A 24627-nucleotide genomic window follows, 5' to 3' on the forward strand; every position below is an offset into this window, starting at 1 on the left:
TTTCATAGTTAATAATTCACTATGATCATTATTTACTTTACCCTGCAAACACCACCCAAATAAAGATTCAGTGGCTACTACATTTCTTGAAATTCTTTTAATTTTACCAGTAATTATAGAATAGTAGAAATCTACCCCTATGAGAATATCAATTTTGTCACTTTTCCTAAAACAATCTGCTAATTGTAAATTTTGTAAAATTTTATTTTTCTTAGCAAAGTTCAAATCTGGAGGAGAGATAACAGTATTGGATATATTTTCGGTTTCAAGAAGCTCAATGTATATATTAAGATTAGGATCGTTTACATTTTCTAGTTTTGCTCTAACAACATTAAAGGTTTTTTCTAACGCACTTTTATCACCAAAGGAATAAACATAAAAAGATTCTTTTCTAACAATCGGAAGTTCCATTTTAGTAGATACATCTTTAGTTATGAAAGATCTCATTGAGCCATTATCAAAAAGAATTCTGACATTTTCAGATTTATCATTATTTCGGATCAATGCAGAAGCCGTTTGTAATAATATTTTATTAGATCTATTTTCATCGGAATTATATGACGAAACAGCGGAAATAACGCTCGAATCCGACGTTTTCTTTTCAGGTTTTTCATTATCTTTTTTCCGATGGAATGAATAACAAATGGCTTTCGAGTGTTTATTAAAGCAGAAGGCACAGTTTATTTTTTGTTTACAATTTCGAATCCGGTGAAATCGACCCAAACATAAAAAACACCGCGATTCACTTTTTAAGATCTCTTTTTTCTTTTCTACACTTAAAATTTCGCAATCCGCAGATTTATGATTTGTGTTCCCGCAGAACAGACACTGCGATTCGGATGACGCCGCTAATAACTCAACTGTAGACGGCTTGCTCGTTATGGCTGGAGAATGTTTATGTTTGAAGGGCAAATGCTTTTCCAATCGCGAATATTTTTCTCTAGAATTATAATTAACAGAAGCCGCGCGTTCTCTACTGAATACTTCGTTCCTCAAAAAGGCTAACAAACCTTTTAAATCCCAATTTTCGTCTTTAATTTTTCGGCTATAATCAAGAACGAATTTATTAGGAAGTAATTTCAAAATTAAAGGCGTTAAGAGATTTCCGTAGGTATCAGAGTCTATTTTTAATGCTTCAAGATTTCTTATCTGTACTTCGGCGTGATCTAGAAGTTTTCTTAATCCGTTTATATCATTAGGATTTCTAACAGGTGAAGTACTTAAGAGTTGTCCTAAATACGAATTAATTAAGATGTTCTTTTGACCAAATCTGGAACGTAACAGTTCAAGAGCAGCTTCGTAATTATTTTCGAGGAGAGCGAAACCAGAAATAGCTTTGGCGGCTGAGCCACCAAGAAAGCTTTTTAAGTAAATTAATTTTTCTATTTTTGATAAATTCGGATTTTTATCAATCGCATTTTCGAACTGACCTATGAATTCTAACCAATCCGAAGAATCACCATAAAATTTAGAGATCGTTAATTTTGGAAGACGAGTGAATTTGTTACTTTCGTTTTGGGATTCTGTAACGGTTTCATTAGAAATGTCTCTATTTGCATTGTCCGAATTTTTCAACTCTTTCAACTTTTTCTTTCCTCTAAACTGCCACACTTGAATTTTCTCTTCATATTCCAAAGCGGATGAGATTTCAAGTTCAAATTCGTCTTCTTTGACTTTTAATTCTCGTTCTATTTCAGCGTCTAAAATGCTCAAGGATTTTTATTTTTCGTTTAACTGGTCTAAAATTTCTTCCAATACATTTACATTTATACTACTATCATCTTTATTCAGTTCGGTTTCAATTTTCTTTAATATCTTGGACACTCCGGTCCTCAATAACTTTCGTTTCGATTTCAGTTTAGCAATAAGATCTTCCATATTATATAAAAATAGAAAATACAGGCTTACCTTGGCTGTCTTCGCATAAAATGATATCCAAAATTAAAAAACACAAACTTCTAAATTGGCCAAAGGTTCTCGGCACCGATGCACCATATTGCGAAAGGTGGTTCTAATTCTAAATTAAGTGAAATACTTCAACAATCTACAAAAATAATCATTCTATTTACAAAGCAACTTTGGTTGCATCGAAGGTTCACTGCTAACTAACTACGCCGCAAACTAAAAACTAACATTCTTTTTCCGAAGCGAAGCGCCCTCTAACGGCGATACATAAATCATTTGGGGGATTTTTCCACACTCGACGCTCAAAAGATTTTTAATTTCATTATTTAAAGAATTTAGGTCAGTTTCTTTTCCGATTAATTGTTCCAAAAAGTGCTTCGAACTGATCGACTGTTCCGTTTTCGTTGTTGATAGCAAATTCTATTTTGTTAATTAATTTCGTCAACATCGAACGCACAGCATCGCGTTTTTCATCAACTTTGACAGGTTTTTCAGCCATATTTAATTTCTATCCAGGTATAATTCAGTTTCAATAATTCATTTGTAAAGATTATGTTAATTTTATTAACAGTTAAATTTTAAGTTCCTTTCCTGTCAAATTCTTAACATTAACTTACTACTTCCAACCAGAACATAGTTTTGGAATCTTGCTGAATATTTAATGAGGAGGAGCGGTATTTAAACCACGAAGTTACTTACAGAGTGAGAGAGAATCAGAGTTTCTGATTTACGCGCGTCTGCCTTTTTGGCCACTTTCTCTCTCTCAAAGCTGATATTACACTTGGCCGTACTCAGGCCCTTGCTAAGCTACGTAGTCAAATAAGTTAAGGGGCCAACTTGATTTGAATCTTGATAGCTTTGGCTATATTTCTTTAGTTAATCCTAGTTTTAGTTTAATTCTTAGTCTCTTAAGTTCAAGCCCAAGCGAGGGCTTTGTTTGTACACTCCAAGGCGGAGTTTTGTTAAATCTTATTGGAATAATAAAAGGTTAGTTACCCTTCTATCTTGTTTTTTGTCACCGAACTTAAGCGATTATTCGCTTATCAGTTCTTAAGATTCTTCACTTCCAACATTAACTTAGAATTACAAAATGAGGAACTCTACAAAATAAAGATTCTCTTACCTGGTTTTCGACCGAGATGCACCAAATGCGCATCAGTGGTTTGAAGATTCAATGGTAATCCAAGTTTCTAATATAAGGTGGTCCATAGTATTACATAAAACTTCAAATAAGGTAATCAATGAAATATAAATTGATTTAATTAAATAGAATAATATTACAATCTCAGAAATCTCGCATCAACACTGCGTCACACCTTCCATCAACTATCTGAACACACTCAAAGGCGCTCTAGCGCCCTCTAGCGTTACGTGGGTCTTACCACTGGCATTAGTTTCTGTTTTGTGCTTCTGGTTTTCGGAGATTTATTCAAATAAACAAACTGGAAATCACGGCTCTTTTTAAGTGCGCCTCTGAATTAAAGGGGCACAGACGTTTTTGTTTATTTAATTAGGATTTTTTTCTTTTTTGTTTTCCTATTTATTTTGAAACTGAACATAAGCTTTCTTGGTTAATTAAAAGTAACATTATTACAGAAGGGGAAAGACTAGCAGCCTTTTCGACACGTAATGCGTCTTACTTGCATTTCTCTGGACAGAACCAGCGTATTTTGTTTTTCTTAATTTAATAGGTCATTATATATAATGCCTTGAATGGTCATCATATATAATGGGAAAGGCATTATATTTTGGTATATAATGTATTTACTTTACATATAATGTAATTATATATAATGTATATATTGGCTTGATCAGTAACGGTTATTCCGCTAGTGGGGTGTCTTTCCTTGATCACTTTATTTTGAAACTGAACATAAGCTTTCTTGGTTAATTAAAAGTAACATTATTACAGAAGGGGAAAGACTATCAGCCTTTTCGACACGTAATGCGTCTTACTTGCATTTCTCTGGACAGAACCAGCGTTTTTTTGTTTTTCTTAATTTAATAGGTCATTATATATAATGCCTTGAATGGTAATCATATATAATGGGAAAGGCATTATATTTTGGTATATAATGTATTTACTTTACATATAATGTAATTATATATAATGTATATATTGGCTTGATCAGTAACGGTTATTCCGCTAGTGAGGTGTCTTTCCTTGATCACTTTCTGGTCATCGTAGACGCTGTTTTCGATTTAGAAAAAACAGGAAGTTTTCTAATATAAACCTGATTTCACACAGGGTTTGAGGATGAAATATTTCTGAGTGTCTTTTGAAGAAGTTTTGGGACATGTGTTGGGGTTAAATTTTACGTTGACGGAAAAGGTAGGAGAAGATGCGTTTTGTGCGCTAAGACCAAGGAAAAGGGAAAGCAAATAACGTATTTTGAGTGCGAAATACGCAATGTAGGACTGTGTGTCGATCCTTGTTTTGAATTATTTCCCACACAGCAGAATTTTTAAATTGGAATTTAAATAGCTACAAGTATTTCTTGTTTAGTTTTTTTTAATTCCGCATTTGTAAATTTTTTTTCATGTTTATAATATTTATTTCTGTTTGTATAGTTATGATTTTAGTATTTTGCCTGTTTAATTTATTTCTATTAATGTGATATTCTTTATATTAATACACATTAAAAACAAGTACATTAAATACGCAACTTCAAAAATTGAAGTCATAATATCAAAATGCTGAAAATGCGAGGGCCGGTGGCGTTGTTCCATTTGAGCGGGTCCGCTTCCGTGACTGAGCTTCGTTTCCCCGGCGCTGGTACATTTGTTCATTTGATGAAATTTTTTATGATACGGCTGAAAAAGTGTTACAGTTCAGTTCCTATAACTCCCGATTCAGCTTAATAGTTTAATCAGCTTAATAGCAATACACTATACGACATTGAAAATTCAACACTAAAAAGGAGTGGCCAGAAAGTGATGAAACTCGGCAAACAGAAAGAGACAGCAACGAACAATAAGTGAACTTTATTTCGAAATGATATGTGTAATACAGAACCAAAACAGCGAGGCTCAGGTGGTTTTAAAGTTTTTGAAGGACCACTTTGGACGGCGTTAGACGAAGTAACACATAGAATAGCTCTCCATTCCATGTCAACCATTTGCTATAGTTCATCTTCTGAATGGCAGGGCAAATGAAGCCCAATCACATCCCAAATGTGGTCGATTGCTGAGAGATCAAGAGAAAACGGTGGCCAGGAAAGCATTTGTACACCTTGCAGAGCACTTTCGTTACTTAATTAATTCAAGATGTATATATGCAAGTACGACAGGGATTAATTTCCTGTTTTAAAGTAGATTCAGGTATGCCGCTAGCACTCCATACGATGAAAAAAATTGTATCAAGAAGTATAACCCATGTCAGAATTTTTTAGCTCCAAAAGGTCATGGTATGTTTTTCTCAATATTAACGCATTTTGCATTTTTTTAGCGTTGCAACGTTTTTAAATTATATCTCTAAGTTTCTACTGCTAGGAAAAATTTTTAAATCCGCAAGAGAATGCTGAATCTCAGCCCAATCTTGAACCGAATATAATCATGACTTTTGATTTCTGAGAACTGCAAACAAAAACTGAGTCAGAAGTGAAGCGAAGTGATGTAGTCTATCATTGCGTTTTACGAGCTTAGCAGAGAAAACTCATTGCCTTGACATCGGATACAGATTTCTCTGAAAGAATTTTGGCTCACTTTTCACCTTGTACAATAATCATATTTATATTCGTATGATATCAACATTGTAAATGTAATTCAGCATGGCAGTTTTATTAAAGGTAAGCTGGCGGCACTTTCATCTCGAAATCAGATCTGTTAATTATAAGATGCGATTTTACCGAAATGTAAGAAGTGCGGCAGTATATTAATTATAAATTTAAGCACTGATAACTTTCTGAGTTTTCCTTTAGCTCAAATAAAAGGAGCATCTGAATAATGCATGCGATTTGCACAGTAAATATTGCATACTTGTAAAAGCTTGATTGTGCATATTGATACAGAAATTAAAGTTTTATTTTGCAGGTATTATGGATCAGATTCTATTGCTTTTTAAATTCTATTTTAAGTATAAAGCATAGATATAACACTTGAAATTTTATATTATAATATGCGTAATTTAGGATTATTTTCTCAATACATTATTATGCTATTTATCCATTGTCTTCTGTTGAAGTTTTTGTTATTTATGTATGCATATTTTTTGTATGATTCGAATAATTAAAATTTATGGTTCTTCGTCCTCATGATATTATAAGGAACTTAAAATGCTAGAGTCTATTATAAGAGTTCTTGAAACTTGATAGTTTATGTATAGACCATTCCAATTTATTCATTGTATGCTTCATCCAGAAGTACTTAAGTGTATGTAGACTCTAATAGCATATACAGTATATAAAGAATTTATTATATGCTGAATTTCTTGCTAGATAAACTGCTGGTGATGTTAAATTCTGAAATGTTTAGCTTCAGTGTAAATGGTTGTAATTTCATTGGATAAAGTACATAATTTAATTTTGGAAAGCAATGTTACATGATTTACTTTTGTTGTTCAACTTAGCAAAATTTCATTCTATTAATTTTTTTGAATACAGTGTTTTGTGTTTTATTACCACTTCTATATGGATGAATTTTTTCAAATTTCTTTCCCAAATATATGTAATTTTTTGGCTCAATTAATGCTGTTCTTTCTAGAAGCTCTACAGTATGACTTGACTCTTTTTCTTTTTCTTGAAATTTCATTTGATAAAATATGTTGTTCAAGATTCATTTCTTAGTGTAATGCTATGTGATTTGCCCTTTTTGATTAGCTAAAAAAACAGTAGTTTAGAATACATGATTGTTAAATGTTTAGTAAAATTTAGATGCATTATGTTTTTTCCCATTTATGATATTTTGAAGAATTTAAAATAGTAGAGAAATCATATTTTCTTAAAATATTCTTCAATGGCTTGACAGCCCTGTGTAGGCCCTGGCCTTCTCCAGACTATTTTTGGCAACTGTTTTCCAGTTTTTAACCTTTAAAATATTAAGATCTTTTTCAGCAGAATTAGTCCATTTTAGTGGAGACTTGCCCTTGCATGGGCTTTGTCGAAAAGATTTTCTTGCAGCAATGATCTTCCTTCATTCTAGCCAGATGGCCAGCCCATTAAAGTCTCTGTAATTTGATGAATTTTACAATATCAGGTTGTTTGTAAGATTTGTAGAGTTCTAAATTAGATCTTCTCCATGATATATTCGCTTGGATCTCGCCACGAATGCAACGTAAGATCTTTCGCTCAAAATTTCCCAGAGCTTTTTCATCACGCAAAGTCAATGTCCAAGTCTCTCATGCATAAATCAAGACAGATCTTTTAAAACTTTTGTAAAGAAGCAATTTAGTTCTTAAATGAATGCTAAATTTTAAATAACTCTTCACGACATAAAAACATCTAATTGCAGGAATGATTCTTTTATACATTTCTGGGGCCAACACATTTTTATTATTTATCTTATTTATTATCCCAAATAAGTAAAACTTAACTTTTTCAAATTTATAATTGCCAAATTTTAAGTGACTAAGTTGTACGTCAGACTTTAACCCTCTGGGCGGCCAGGGTTTTTGCTAAGAAAGCACAAATTTTTCAAAACTACTATGAGAACAAATTATTTTTTTGATTTTAATGTAAAAACCCTCCTGGTATTTCATACCTAGATTTGTTTTCTTTTGATATATTGCCTTAATTTCGTTGACGTATTTTAATATGCACGCATATGTACCTTCTTACAGATATCACAATAAATATTCTAGGCCATATATATACGGCCTTGCCGCTTAGAGGGTTAAGCAAGGTAAATATTTAGTTTTATTTTTGTTTACAAATAAATTTATTCTTTTAGCACTTTGTTCCTTCTTAAAATCATTGACTATTTACGTATTGATCTTCCAGTGAATTCTTGTATCATATAATTTTTTTTTTTTTTTCCTTTTCTAAATCACGTAATAATTCCAGTACTGCATTTTTTAGCTAGTGACTTAGGTAAAAATCTTTGGAATATGGTAACAGGTAGTTTTGCGACATTTTGCTAAGGCGATAAAGGTTATTAGCTAGGACTTTAGCAGTGTACCTGGATAAAGTCAAGAGTGTGCACATTGCCATTTTTGTGCAATTCTGGGATGTTTTTTTAAGTGAAAATAGGTTAATGTGTACATGGATGATACCGTGTATGTGCAATTCTTGAAAACGCGAATCAGAAGCAGGAATAAAATGTATCCCAATAATGAAAGACTTGTAAAATCACCTGATGCTTCACTTGCAGATTTTTATACTTTTGGTTTGTTAAAACGAGCTTTAGGAAAATGGCATCCAAGAACATTGAACGGACGATGTAAGCAATAATAACGCCAAATGTGGGTTACACACTTTGTTAAAATGATTTGAAAGTATAAACAATGACTTTGTTTCTCACTCGTCTGCAATGAAAAAAAAAAAGGAATGAAGAAAGGTTGCTGTAAATTAAGTAGTTTGCCAAGTGAATTATTCTCGGCGCAACCTGAAAAAAATGGTCCAAGATAAATTTTTAAATTTCTCCATAAATTTTGCACAAAATTTTACAAAACTTGATTAGGTATAATCTGAGTCATAGAATTGAAATATGGAAAAAAATTGGCATATCATTTTATGTCATAAGTATAATAGGTAGCTTATATTAGCTACTTATTATAGTATTCAGGCTTATTTGCATTCTTGCAATAGAAGCTAGGCAAAATCTAGCAAAACAACATATCTTTAGTCAAGAATTTAATGATACATCACTAATAGTATATAGCAGACATCTTACCTTTATGATGATAGCCATGAATTTGAAGGTTTTCAGATATTGCAAACAAAAAGTGAAATTTTCAAGTTAACAGTATTTGTGTTAAAGTGGTTATAAATGAAGGTGATATAACAGAAGTTTTTCATAGCCATGTCCCAGTGATATGTCAACTAATGGATTTTAAAATCTGCATTATAGTTCTAAATCCAGTATATCACTCCTGTTGGTGAAGAAAGGGATAGAAAGATTGTTGATAATGAAAAATTTTTAATCGGCAATTTAGTGATAGTTCTCGCTGCGGCAGTTAGAAGACTTTAGCAGTGAAGCTTTGTAAATGAACAGAAAATTATGTCTATTTTCTGTACATTTACAAAGCTATAAGATTAAAGAGAAAGTATAAAGTGCATTTCTCTTTAATTCCATAGAATTAAAAAGAAAATATTAGTGTAAAAAGCGATGCAAGTTACACAACATACGTTGAAGGAGACGTTTATTAAAGCAAGCAAATAAATATTGAACTTTTCTTTTTGTAAATTTTGATTCCCTTAAGGTTATAAATTCTTCATTATTTCATAAGTTACTATTTCATATTTTTAATTTTTATTATTTTTAGGTACCTTACTAGATTTAAACTAATGATATAATATCGGGAAAAGTCCTAAATCCGGAACTGCTGAAGTCCTGACGAGTCCAGATCTTGGACTTTTTACTGTATATACATTTCATTGCATTAATCTTTGTTAACCTGTGAGTGCATGGACTAGTTCCAGTGAACCATGTAATTAAACAAACCTTTTTCAAAGCATGCTTATTTCACATGTTGTTGTTCTTATTATGTTGAGGTCCATGATAGTCATGTTTGAGGTTGACCTCTTTGCATTTCCGAAGTTTTTTTGCTGGGGCTTTGATTCGGAGTCTTGATTTTGATTGGATCAAGTCTTTTAGACCCAGCATGGCTATTTGTATTACTATTACATAGTTGGTTTGTGATAGTATAGAAAGCGGCAAACATGTTGCATAATTTATCTTAGAGGAGGAAATGTTGTAAAAGTTATTACTGTTATTGTATCAACTGGCGAAAAATGTATTGAAGAAAAGGTTAGAAGTGATCACGAATTTTTAGTTCACATAGTACTAATTGAATATATTGACTCAGAAACTGATTTAGATTTTGAAAAAGAAAGTGAGAATGACATAAATTGCTTTATTAAAAAAAATATCGGAAATGAGAAGAAAAAGATGCAGTGTTTACCCGGTGAAAAAACACACTATGCCCAATGTGAAAAATATTTGTATGTGGAACACACAACACTTTGTGCAATGTGTTGCTAATATTTGTTGTTGCATTTTTTTCTCTATGTCTATAGTGCTAAAGAAGGAAATTTACAAAAAAAAAAAAAAAAAAGAAAAAAAAAAAAAAGAAAAAGCTTAATATTTATTTGTTTATTTTAGTAAACATTTCTATCAATGTAAGTTGTTTAAGTTGCTTCGCTTTTTGTGCTAATACTTTCTCTTTAATTCTATAAACAGACATAATTTCTTGTTCAGTTACGAAGTTCCACTGTTCAAGTCCTGTAATTGCTGTGTTGAGAATACCAACTAACTTGTCAATCGAAATTTTTTAGTTTTCAATAATGTTCTCTTACTTTCTTCACTATCGGAAGCGCGCATGGGTAAACACTTTATGGGCTGTATGTGCATGCACGCATCAAACCTGCATGCATAAACGCTTTACGCGCATGCGTAAGTTTGTGGCTTTGAGGTCCAGATTATAAATCATTTCGGATTAGAGACTTTATATTGTACTATTTTTCCTCCATGCTAATATATAATATGATTTTCTGTTCCTTTTAGAAATTTTATTTCATAAAAGCATTTGGAGAAATAAAAAATTTAAATGTGCATATATTTGAAGTTTGATCATAAAATTTATTATTGGCATAGATGTAACAGTTTTCCTGGTGATTTACAGTTTTTTCCTTCAAAAAACACAAACCTTGTCTTTTGTACCCAGTGCATTTGTTCGTGTTCCTGGATTAAATTGAGTATTGTTCATTTGTCTTTCTCTACATTCAGTTATCTTTTGCATGTTGTCTCCTGCTAGACCTTGAATGTTCTCCCTAATAGAGCAATGCGGTGGCCTTCATAACAATTTAGTCTACAGTGTGACTTTTATTGTAGTTTGTTCATGGAGAAGTGATGGAAGTGCATGAAAAATTGTGGAAGTATTGTACATAGTAACCAAAAAGTTCTTGTCGTTTTGGACAGTCAGACAGAAAAAGCCATAAAAAAATAATAATCACCGCTAATCCTCAAAGTAATCACCATCAGCATCCAGTGCCTTTTGCCAATGAGTGGCTAGCTGTGCAATGTCATTGCGGTAAAACTCGGGAGTCTTGGACGCAAAGAAGTCCATGAGCATCTCTTTGAGGTCTGGCCAATTGTTGAAGGATTTCCCACAAAGATGGTTGTCCAGGGAATGGAAAAAGTGGTAGTTTGGGGAGTATTATGGATGAGGGTAGTGTCTCCCAGCCCAGTTGCTGGTTGGTGTCCCTAGTCTCTTGAGCCATATGCCACCTCGCATTGTCATTCAGGAGGAGTACATCCTTATGATATATACTGGCTTACGAGCAATACTCTTTATGCATCAGTGCCTGATGCACACACTCCACATGCTGCAAGTACGGGCCTGCGGTGATGGTTTGGCATACTGGCAGAAGCTCATAATGCACCAACTAGTCGACCAGATACAGAGCATAATCTTGCATGGATGAAGAGGTCTCGCAGTGGGAGGCACAGGGTCCCGTAGTGACAACCAATGTCTGGAATGCCTGGGTGTTTCATACTGGATCCACTTTTCATCTCTGGTTAGTACTTGATCAAATATGGATGCATTGCGATTCGGAGTAAACAATGAGAAACAGGCAGCAGCATGCTGTTGCTGTTTGCATCAGACAGTGAGTGGGGTACCCACTTGCTCAGCTTGTATGCCTTTCCTATGCGGTGCAAATGGAGTGTGATTGTTTCAACAGATACCTGGAAGTGTGCAGCAAGCTCACCACATGTTTGGCTACTGTCACTCTCTATGGCGGTCATCATCCAGCAGTGCTTGTGGCCAACCGCTGCGTGGTTCTTCACTAAGAGACATATCCTCTGACCTGAATTTCTGAAACCATTGCCTAGCGTTTGTTTGTTAACGGCATCATTCCCAAAAGTCTCCAAACGAGCACCATTGATGTGTCCATTTCAATCAGTCGCTGTGTGAGTTATGTTTGAAGTACCAATGCAATGCGCTTTTATACTCTTGGTCAATGTCCGGACTCCCATCCTAACCACTTCATCGCCAGGTTTGGTGACATTTTTATGTTGGGGTTCACTCTTCTAATGTCATATCAGAAACTGCAAGAACGTTTTTGGTTACCTTGTAAAATATATCAATTTGAGATGTAAAGTAGGCACTGCTTAATGTAGAACTGTTTAAATTCCAGTGCCAATTTCAAAGATATTTTACCTCATCGTTTAACGTTATCAAAATAGCTGTGGCTATTTTGCTATCAAAATAGAGTAAGCACTGCTTAATGTGATTGAAATTTAAACAGTTTAGTACAAGTGCAATTAAAAATGTATAAATATACTTTCATAGCATTTTAATAAGGAAAATGCAAAAGTTTGTTTATGAACTGATCATAATATTTTTAATGCAAAAGTTCATAACATTTCTGAAAATTACTTGACTGATATTGTACTCCTAATCTTAATACTTGGACAGCATTCCTCACTGGAAGAGAAAATGCCAATATAAAATTTTAAATTAGGCAAAAAGATATTTTGGATGTGTCATAGTTGTTTTCCAAGGATTTTTTTTTCTGCAGAGAAGAAAAAGGATTCTGCAGAAACTTTTTTGCTCTGGAAGAAAGAGACCTGCCTCTGATTGCCACCAAAATCAGTACAGTTCTGGAAAATATATATCAGATTAAGGTTGTTTTTCATGTAATTTTAAGCGATTGACTAAAATTGAAATTAAATTGTTTGGCAACTTAATCCCTTACTTGGCAACATTTCTCTGTCATTTGCAATTTTTATAATCTATTTTGAACATGTTTGGTGACTTTGCTTCAATTTTAAAAATTCTATTCTAAAATAATTTGATCGTATTGACGAAAAGTTGATCTAAGCAGTGTATTTTCCATGTTTTTGTCAGCAAACTGAAAACTGGATCCCAGTGATTATATTAACCATGATCACATAAAGTGGCATGCACTGTATGGAATTGTGGTTGTAATAATCAAAAAGCAGAGATGCCTCTACATAAATAATTTAAATATATTGAGGTTGTTTTATCCTTTGCCTGATAGATATTCTAGATACTATAGGGTTTCCCTAATTTTATGTTACCAAAGCTGAAAAATGATTGGTTTGGTTTATTTAATTATGGTACAGCAACAAAGGCTATCTGTCTAAGGGAAGGGATGCCTTCAAGGACTTTCTAAGGAAAACTGGCTTAGCTGAGAGTTCTAATCTGTTAACTGGCATTAAATAAAAATTATTTTTATGCCATCAAAAAATTAAAATATGTGAACAGCAGTTTTGTTTGACATCTCCTTAACTCTTATAGTAGCACAAGTTCTTTTTAATGTGCTCCTGAAAATCTCTATTTAAACAGTATTTATTAGCTAAATTTGTGTAACTACTTATTGTAATCTCTTTTTTCATAAACTTCCATTCATTCAGATGACATTTACATTATTAAAGAAAGTAAGAAATCAAAATAGTTTAAATTTGAGCATCAGAGCTAAATATTGTACTATATGTAAAACACATTAAATTTTGCAGTTTTTAATTAAGAAATTAACTTTTTTCTAGGATAAAAACCAACTTTCTTTTGATGATCATTGGCCTGTTATGAGGCCAATAATACTTAAGCTTCTGCATCAAGAAGCAGTTACTCGCACAGAATGGCAAGATTTATTTTGGTAAGCTATAAATGTTTGGCATTTTGCACTTTTTTGTTTAGATGTTAGGGGGGGCCTAATAAACTATTATTGATTTTAAACAAAAAAATGAAAAGGGGATGCTGTTTTAACCCTAATCAATGCCACCTAGAAGTTTTCTCAAATGTGATAAATAAGTAAAAGTATATTTTGTTTTGTATTATTAATATGTGGTATCAAGTATACTGATTGCTTAGGGCAGTGGTCTCAGACTCAAATTGTATGCAGGCCAAATACACTATCTGAAAGATTTTTTTTTAATAAAATGAAAACAATTTTTTAATTTTATATTTTATTTGCTAAATATTTATCAAGCATATTGTTACATGCATAGGGGTTCGTAATGAATTAAATGCACACAGAACTGATGATACATTAATAAAAAAAATTTTATCAAAAGAAACATTTCACAGGTCTGGAACATTCCACAAAATTGCTCTTGCAGCTCTTCTCAGTATTACAGAGCACAATGAGTTCAAACCTGTTCTCATGTATTAAAACTACTACAAATATTAAACATAATGCAATGCAAAGTGCATCTAAAAGGTGAATTCCTCACAAATATCTCAGTACTCCAAAATCAGGTTTGAACTAACAACTGAGCATATGCTCTCCAATTTTATATAGTTATCACCCGGCCGCCGAGAAATTCCTTGTACCTTCTGTTTCTTAAAATTACTGGAAGGCATATGCGGTTAAAGTTACATTTAAGAGCTTGATATGGTTACAGTTATTCAGTTACAGCATCAATTAGTTATGCATGGAGTGGACATAAATGTTGCCAAATGGTCGCCAAGTTTGGTAACTTTTGGCAGTATGCTGTTCTGTTATCAGGACCGGATTCAGGAAATGTGTGTACCTGTGTATGTGCTTATGTGTGTATATGTGCACACACATACATTTGTATTCAGATATAAATATTCATATATGAACACATGCATCCATACGTACATGCATACCTTTCTGAATCCAGTCCTGATAACAGAACAGTACCAAAATTCATAACCTTGGAGAAAAATTCCTATACTAGCAGTAAGTCTGAGAACATTACACAAAGCATATGCATCTGCCATAGAATATATTTTTATAAGTTTGAGAATTCCTATTGTATAAAATTACGTTATGAAACATAAATAGTGTTGATCAAAAAGGAGAAGTGAAAAATGTATAAATTAATGATACATTACATTGCATCCAGCTTTTTATTTAAAAATTTGCTAATATCATATCAGTCATTCCATGACCAATAGGAAGGCATCCCCTTTTATGGCATTATTGGGGTCAAACCGCAGACTGCGGGCAATCCCGACCTCACCTTACCATCGCTGTGAAAAGTAATTAACAATACATTCATTCACTGACCGTTAAACATGTGTAAATTTTGGGCATTCAAAGAGCAGAATTTTGCAGGATATCGCAATAAAAGGTGTTCAGAGAGTTTTTTTTAGTGCACTTGCAGCAGGTTGCATTTGCTCCCTTAGTGAAAGATTCATGATTTGTAGTTGTTCTTGCTGGTAGTGAGAATGAATTTATTCCTAAAGCATGCAATACATTTAGAGCTAAAAAAAAGGAAAGGAGATTGTCACAGGAAAGTAATTGTTATGGCGTCTGCTTCATCTTCAATATATGTAATTTCCAACCTCATTAGCAAACTACTGTCCGGTTCCACTTAAGATTATTGTGATGAATATTTTTTTTTTTTTTTTTCAAATTACAGGAGCATTTTCCTAATATCTCTGATAATTATTATTATTATTATTATTTTTTTTTTTTTTTTTCTTGCTGATTTGATTAGTGCTTCTGTGACAAGCATAAATCACATGAAATCCAAACTGAAAGGAAATGGTGGATTTTTAGCTACCGAGGAAGTAATTTTTAATTGATTCGGGTTTGTGTACCTAAAATTCGGTACACAAACTTTAATCAATCGACTTAGTGATGTAAGTTTAGCAACAATACAAAGGAAAGTTAACGGTTTCTTTTTACAGAACGAAAATCCTACTGTGCAAAAAGAGACAAAAGTTACAAGTGATGAAGCTGTTTTTTCCCAAATATGTCCACTTGTACAGTAGGATGAATGATTTAAAATTTGCATATAAAAAATGAAATAGGCAGTTAATTGTGATTGAATCTGATCATATTCATTGTTGGAATCACTGATATGTAAGAGATATGAAAAACGTATCATGCACAGGATAGGACAATTTACTATGCCAATGAAATGTGTGTAAATTTTGGGCATTCAAAAAGAGAATTTGACAGGATATAATGCTAAAAAATGCTAATCCCTTTAGCACTCTTTCAGCAAGTTTAACTGCTCCTTCAGGAAGAGATTTGTAATTTATGGTTGTTCATACTGGTGATGAGGACAGATTTATTCCTGAAGCATGCAATAGATATTCAAAGCTAAAAAAAGGAAATGAGATCTTCACAGAAAATGAATGCAGAATGATATGAAAATTTTTTTTTTTTTTTTAAATTATTGCCTAATTTGTAAACTAACGGTGTAATTGTGTTAGATAATGCATCTCACCACATTGTTTTGTCTTAAAACAGGGCTGTCCAATTGACGGCCCGCAAGTACATTTTTCTATGAATAAATGTATGTTACTAAATTATTATTATTAATATTATAATTAATTTACTATGTGAAAATTTAAATCTAATTTGAATTTAAAGTGGGTACTATTTAGTTTGCGTAACTTCACTTAACTCGGCTGAATACAGCAGCAATCCGTTTAACGTCTGACGATGGTTGGCTCAACGTTGGTGCCACATATTGTATTTGTGGTTGGTTGTTGTTTATCTATGGTTGGGGCACGTGATGCTCACACTACCCTGCGCTATTTGGTTGATTCATGCAATCGTGTGAGTGCAGTCTTGTCTAGAATTTGTTGAGGGGTGACTGTGTTATAATATTGTTAACTTAATTTCATATTTATATATTAATTAAAATAATTGTTGAATATGAGTGCTACTAATAAAAGAAAAATAGATCTCAAAAATCGAGAATTTCAAGATCACTGGGAGATAGATTATTTATTTATTCTGAACAAGAATGGTAAACCACAGTGTTTGGAATGTTTACAAATCATAGCTGTGTGTAAAGAATATAACTTGAAGCGCCATTATCTTCCCATGCATGAAAAAAGTATCATTCGTACGCGTGAGACATGAAAATACCACTAGTGAAAAAAATGAAAAAGCAGCTGGATCATCAAACGATTTATTTTAATGAAGAACCAAAATTTCAAGAAGTATCTGTAGCTGCATCATTTGAAGTTTGTTTAGAAATAGTAAAGGCAAAGAAGCCATTTTTGAATGGAGAATTCATTCAGAAATGTGCCATAAAAATTGCTCAAGCATTTAATGACAGAGAAATGGTAAGAAAATTTCAAACAGTATTACTTTCTCACCAGACTGTAAGCCGACGTGTAAACGAGATTAGCATGTATGTCACTAATAAATTAGAAAATCTAAACAATAGTTGCTGCTATTTTTGGGTAGCATTGGATGAAAGCACAGACATTTCCGATACAAGTCAAATGCTTATCTTTATAAGAACTGTAAGTGAAAACTATAATTATTCAGAAGAACTTTTAAAATTACAATCAATACATGGAACAACAAAAGATGAAGATATTTAGAAACAATTAAAATGTTCAGTAGAGCAGTATGGCGGATTTGACAAGTGCACTGCTATTGTAACCGACGATGCTAGAGCTATGACGAGCAAAAATATTGGGCTCGCGGGACTTTTGCAAAAAAAAAAAAAAAAGGAATAACATGTCGTATGTTACACTGTATTATCCATCAGGAGGCATTGTGGGGTTTATCCCTACAACTAAAAGACGTAATGGGCAAGGATTGCAAAATTACTAATTTAATTTGCGGCGGAAATCGTTTTCTTACACACCGAGAATTTAAAACATTTTTGGATGAATTGGAAACTGAGTATGGAGATCTGCTTTTACATAGTAACATTCGTTGGTTAAGTGCTGGAAAGTGCTTGAGGAGATTCTTTACAGTTCGAAAAGAAGTTCATCTTTTTCTCACAGAATTTGCCGTCGATGAAAATTTAACAGCAAATTTAGTTGATGAAAATTTTATTTTTTCAGTTGCTTTCCTACCAGACATTACAAATTATTTAAATATTTTGAATAAATCCTTGCAAGGACAAGATCAAAATGTGCTTTGCCTTTATAAATATGTTACTGGACTTTGAAACAAATTTAAATTGTTAAGGTTTAATTTGGAGCAAAATAATTTATTTCATTTTGAATCTTGCAAAGAGATCTAGGAAGAAATGAAGGAATGTAATATAGAAGCGAATTTTAAAGTATTTCTACCAAAATTGTATATGCTAATTACAGAATTCAATGAAAGATTTTCTCAATTTGATGATCTTAAATCATCTATTGATTTATTTTGTGATTCAATTAATATTGATATCAACTCTGTTGATCTTAAATATCAAATAGAATTATGCGACCTGAAGGCTGACCCATTTTTTACATCTCGTGGATTAACTGGAATAGAAATATTCAAACTTTTAGATAAAGAGAAATATCCCAAAATTTTTGACTTCAAATTGTATCAATGTTCGGAAGTACATATATCTGCGAGCGTGCATACTCCGATATGAAATACATAAAGTCAAAATATAGAAACAGTTTGAAAGATTCCACTCTTGAAGATATAATTAGACTTGCCACAACAAATATTGATGTGGACATAAAAGATATTGTTGCTAAACAAATACGGCCACAATGTTCTCATTAATATATTACGAATATTTTAAAGTTTCTTAAAGTATAAAAAATATTTTAAAGTATAAATAAAATATTTTTTTAATTAACATAAACTGATTTTTGTCAACTGTCTTGGCCCCCGAAATGTTTGGTGAAGAAAATATGGTTCATGGGCTGTGATAAGTTGGACAGCGCTGCCTTAAAAAATTCTTTCTTAAAATACAAGAAGTGCAGATGCTCAGTTTTGATGGACAGGAACAGATATTCTTTGGAAAATTGATATGTTGAAAGCAGTGGTGTTTGGTGTATTTAGTGTATTTAATTATGGCAAAGCACACGAGGGCTATCTGCCTAAGAAGAGGGATGCATTTGTGGAAGACTTTCTAAGGGAAACTGGTTTGTATACACGTTACACATGGGAAAAACCACGAAAACGCCCATGCAGCCAGCCCGTTCCCAGGATTCGAACCTCGTACCGAACTACCAGTGTTCAGCGACTTTACTGCTCAGCCGCTGGTGGGCCATGTTGAAAGCGGAACTCCCATTTCTAATATTCGAAAACAATTTGAATAGCATTGTACTGATGCTGTATCTGCTGAACATGGACATGCTATGCTCCATCTACCACCATATTATTGCAAACTGAACCCAGTTGAACTTGTATGGAGTAGTGTGAAAGGAAGGTCCTACCAGTAGCCAAATGCATAAAACTGCTGAACTGAAAACTGCCAGTAGTTCGACTTAGGTTTGAACCCAGGTGAATGGGCTGTCTTCATGGTTTTCTCCATATATAATGTGTAATATGAATATGAGCCAGTTTCCTTCAAAGTCCTCCAAAAAATGTGTCTCGTCCTTTAGTCAAATAGCCCTCATGTGCTTTGCCATATTCAAATCACCTAACCTGAACAATATGGAAGTATTGATAATTAAATTAACATGACAGAGGGAGCAAGAATTTCTAGAGATGCCTTCATAGGATAAAGGATTATTTTTATAACATTATTATTTTTATTACTTTGAGACTCCCATGCAGCCAGTGCTTTCAATTATTGGTAATGAACTTGCTGAACTTTTATGGCTTTAATAATTCGTTCATTGGTATGTTTGATATGCAGATATCTGTAAATTGAGAGATGTAAAAGCAATGTATTCTCTCTGTATGAAGCAAAAGACGCATGCTTCATGAGCTATTATGCATATCATGCATGTTTCTGAGAGTTCTTCATTTGATAAAGCACAAGAACTCTTATTTTTTAACCACAGTCAACCAGTCGTCAATGGATATGCTGAATAATTTAAAAGAAGTAAGCACACTTCTTAATAATTTAAATTTTTTACCTTTCTAACAATGAATCCAATTATTATGAAGTAAATATGCTATAATTTATATAAATGAGATGCATGGTTACTGTATAACTTACGATTTAAAAGCAACGTCCTTGAAATTTTAAATAAGGATTCTTGATATCTGTGATTTAAAAACAATATACACACTTCTTGGTAATTTAAATCTTTATTTAGTTGTTAATTTTTGTCTTAGTTGGTATAAATTAAAATTCATTTAATTTATAATGAATCCACTAATAATTCTTATGAACATTTGAGTTCTGTTATAATTAACAAAAGACATTTTGGTACTTTTCCATTTCGCCGGCGCAAATCTTGCCAAGCAGACATTATTGGTGACAGCACAGCGTATACACATAAAGCAATTTTAACAAATGTTAATTCTAAGAATATTTTACTTTAGAGGCATAAACATTTTACTATCATTTAAAATTTTTTCAAATGGGTCTTTTGTTTCTTTTCTCCACATAAATTCCAGAAGATAACTTTTCAGATGATGGCGTGTTTTTGTGTTTTTTATTTCACCATTTGGAGCTATTCCATAGTCTTTCTACTTTTTGTGTGCGTTTCAGTTTCCGGATCGCCAAAATGGTATAGCTAGCTTTGAAATCTCTGAAATTTTCCTCTTCCAGTTTTTCAGTGCATTTCGATTCCCATGAATCCGAATATATTATAGTTCCTTTTTTGATATTTTGCTTAACTGCCTCTAATAGAATGCTCAGAATGTGGTTTGGCAGCTTCACAAGGAAACGTTTGTTTGTTTCATGGCAAGCTCCACCAAAGATCCACATTTGTAGTAGAATCTGTCCCGTATTGTTTTTTGAAGTTATTACCATATTTTCGTCCACTTTGATCATACCAGGTCTTCCTATTTTCCGTTGTTGACATTTAAGCAAAAAATCTGCACAAACCTGGTGCATGTTGTTATTCTAGTCCACAACTGTACCGTGACAGATTTCCAAATGACTGATTTTTACACCATTTAACTGAAGTTAACTCTTTGCTCCAACCATAAATAAACCTCACACACTTCTAGAAATTCAATTTTGATGACTCAAATCATGTGCTTTTCCAGATACTTCTTTTACTGCAACAAATTGAAAAGTTGCAGCGCCAGTAAATATCATCTCCGAAATACAATTTCATTTGATGATTAATATCACTCGTAGCAATTTTAAGCAAAACTCATTTCTCTTGAAAGAATTTGACAAAGTCTTCCTCTGTTCTGGGAAAATCTCAAATTTTCATTGGTTTTCATCCATTTTTGATGTATTAGGGAGAAGACGTGACTGATAAAAAATGGCCGCAACTTGTTTTGAAAATGTGGCGGAGAAGGGTTACTAGCTAGGATATACTGTTTGGCGTCGGTTGTTTCATTTTTGGTGACTTTATTGCCGCGGAAATTTAAAATTACCGACATTTCTAATGCTGTATTTTCCGATGGCAGTTAATTGATATACAAGGTCCGGCTATTAATTTCCAGGATTCATGGAATAACTCGGAAGAAAAAAAATGTTAAACACATAGCCATTTAATATGATGGGGATTCACAGTAATCCCCATCAGCCGTAATGCACGTCTGTGCTCGGCTGTACAAATTTCGGAAAGAAGTTTTAAAGTCCTCTTTTGGAATGCTCTTTAATAGTGACATTACAGTTTTCTTGATGGCTTCGACATCCTGAAATCTTCTTCCCTTCAGTGAATTTTTCAGCTTAGAAAACAGGAAAAAGTCTGCGGGTACTAGAGAGTATGGTGGATGCTGCATTTCAATGGCACCACGCTGTTCTAAGAATCACCTCACAGGCAACGCAGTGTGTGGGCGGGCATTGTCATGTTGCAGCAGCCAACTCCCATTTTGTTGAAAATGAGGCCTCACTCTACGAATTCGTTTTTGAAGTCGGTCAAGAACTTCTGTGTAGAACTGTCCATTGATAGTCATGTTAGGAGGAAGAAATTTACGATGAATGAGTCCATCGCAATCGAAGAAAGTGATTAACATGACCTTGATTTTTAACTTTTCAAATCACATTTTTTTCTGCCTTGGTGAACTTGGAGACCGCCATTCGGAGCTTTGACACTTTGTTTCAGGGTCATATTGATAACACCAAGACTCGTCTCTCGTGACTATCCTATCCAGGAATGCAGGGTCAGCAGCAGCGTTGTCGATGAGTTTGCCACATGCGTCCAATCTCAATTGCTTTTGTTCATCCCTTAAATGGTGAGGAACGAATCTGGAACAAATCTTGCATTTGTCTAGGTCTTGCGTCAAAATTCGCCGTCAAACCGTCTCTTTGTCCATGTTAAATTCATTGGCGAGTACTTGAATAGTCAATCGACGACCACATTTCACCATATCTCGAACTTTTTCAATAGCTTACGGCATGCGTACGGACTACGGCTGACTTGTGTGTGGATCATCTTCGACGCATTCACGCCCGTTTCGAAAGCGTTTAAACCATTCAAAAGTTCTTGAGCGGGATAATGCTACCTCACCATAAACTTGTTTTAACATTTCGTAGGTTTCCTCATCTGTCATGCCCAATTTGAAGCAAAATTTAATGTTAATTCTTTGCTCCATTTTCACTTCGACAATAGGAATTTAAGAGCTATGTTTAAATGTGCCTTTCCACGAGAACCACTTACTTTAGAATGGCACCAATTGCACTGCACATACGCAAGAAAATGCTCTTCAATATGCAATCATTAGTGCCATCTGCCATCTACCAACTTTTCGTTCTTCTACAGTTACGTCAGTCCTGGAAATTAAAAGCTGGACCTTGTAGGATAATTTGTTTTGTAATTTTTATGCTTGTTAAATAGTACTAAACAATATAGGACAAGATGTACTGTGGGAGGCTGATTGTCTGGGCAAGACTGGATATATTTCTTTGGGAGACAATTAATATTATATATTGATATAATATTTTATAATGTCTGCTATAAAACATAGTTAAGAGTTTTTAAAGTAATTGCAAATTAAAATGTAATCAACAGCTTTAAAAAGTAAAAAAAAAATTTTGCTCTGTTCCATTGTTTTTGAAGCAGCCAACTCAAAACAGAACTTTTCTTACAAATTATGAGAAAATAACTTATTTCCAAATTTGCTAATATATGTTTTACATTTATATAAGCAAGCTTCTGGGGAGAAAAATTTAACCAAACTGCAAGGAATATATTTTTAGCTCTTTGTTTCAAGTTTAAGTAATGATTTTTTAAATGTTACCAAATTCATGTATATGAATAACAGTGAAAAATTTCACATAAATTAAGAAAATGAAAAACATGCCCTACAATTAACTATCAAATTCAAGTGAAGTCTCATTGCATAAAATGATTGTTAAATAAATATGCTGAGTTTGGCAAGAAATAAGTCATTAAACGTACAGTAAAACGAACAGAGTGAAAAGGTCATACTAGCCTTATATGTGTCCTCTGGTTAGATTGTCATGAGATACTGTAGATGCTCATTTATCATAATTCATCAGTAATTGTAGATGCTCATTGATCATTAATTCATCAGTAATTGTAGATGTTTATCGATCAATCTGTTCCCCCCTTAAGCTTATTTATTTTCAACTGTGAAAAAATTTTTTCCCATATTATTATACTCTCAAACAAAGTGATAATCCTTATTGCAAAAATTTGTAACTAAGGGTATTTATTAATTGACAGATATAGAAAAAAGTTAATTAAATCTGTAATCTTAAAATCTTTGAATAAGATTTATATTACAGAGTAAATTAATTAGCTCTATTTGTAGATTTTCTGGGACATTACTCACATTAATTTTTAATGATAATGAAAATAATGTAAAACTGGACAAAAGAAACCTGCCATGGAAAATTGCTTCAAAGGCAGCTTGCAGTTTGATATGGCTGGCCTAGGGCAATGAAAATGTTATACAGTCAAAAGTCGTTAATTCGGACACCCATAATTCGGAATGATCTATAATCCGCACCTCAAAGCTAAAAACCTTCTGCGCATGCGCCACGTTGACACATGCGCATAGGCGTTTACGCGTGCGTGTAAGACCTTTCCGACTGCGCATATGCGTGTACGCAATCGCAGAATAAGTTTTCGCATGCGCGTTTTATGTATAACGAACGGTATAAGCTAAAATTATCCAATTATCTATTTCATTTAATGTTGATGATTGCGCTGTTCCTTAATCTTCGAATTGGATCCGGCTTATTATTTTTTGCAGAAAATAAGAGCAATTTTATAAAAATAAACTTGAACTTTCGATTATGTCAAATAGAATATCCAATGCTGGAGCTCTCAAAGGATCTAAAAAACGAAAGTATGTTTCGATGTCCATCAAACAAAAAGTGGAATTGCTGCAAAAAATGGATAAAGACATGATGAAGGTGACAGAGAGGTTAGTGAAAACGAAAAAATTTCGATTGACAAGTTAGTCGGTATTCTCGGCACAGCAATTACGGGACTTGAACAGCGGAACTTTGTAACTGAACAAGAAATTATGTCTGTTTATAAAATTAAAGAGAAAGTATTATCACATAAAACAAAGCAAACTTAAACAACTTACATTGAAAGAAATGTTTAATAAAGTAAACAAATAAATATTAAGCTTTTTGTAAATTTTGATACCCTTTAGATCATAATTGCTCTTTATTTCATAAATTACAGTTTCATATTTTTAATTTTAGAATTTCTGCATGCCATCTTACGAGATTTAAACTGATGATCTATAATCCAGAATCGCCGAAGTCCCGACGAGTCGGGATTAACGACTTTTGACTGTAGCTGAGACCACTTTTAATTGTTTTTTCTAAATTGGTGGAATCTGAAGGGTTTTTTTTTTAACC

The 24627-nt window shown here is 33.1% G+C and overlaps 1 protein-coding gene across 2 annotated transcripts in view; it reads left to right on the forward strand.

Annotated features, from left to right (window-relative positions):
- The first annotated feature begins 5519 nt into the window (after positions 1-5519).
- The window catches only part of LOC118196911 (cullin-5-like), a 142848-nt gene continuing 123740 nt past the window's right edge, over positions 5520-24627 (forward strand). For both annotated transcript variants that reach the window (XM_085823892.1, XM_085823893.1), the window contains exons 1-2: positions 5520-5693; positions 13576-13685. In XM_085823892.1, the coding sequence (XP_085680018.1) occupies positions 5676-5693; positions 13576-13685 (128 nt within the window). In that variant the 5' untranslated portion in view covers positions 5520-5675. The remainder of the gene's footprint in view (positions 5694-13575; positions 13686-24627) is intronic.

Source organism: Stegodyphus dumicola, chromosome 9 (genome assembly GCF_044657685.1).
Source record: "Stegodyphus dumicola isolate Sdum_Otavi_A_Nest chromosome 9, ASM4465768v1".
NCBI classification, from domain to species: Eukaryota; Metazoa; Arthropoda; class Arachnida; order Araneae; family Eresidae; genus Stegodyphus; species Stegodyphus dumicola.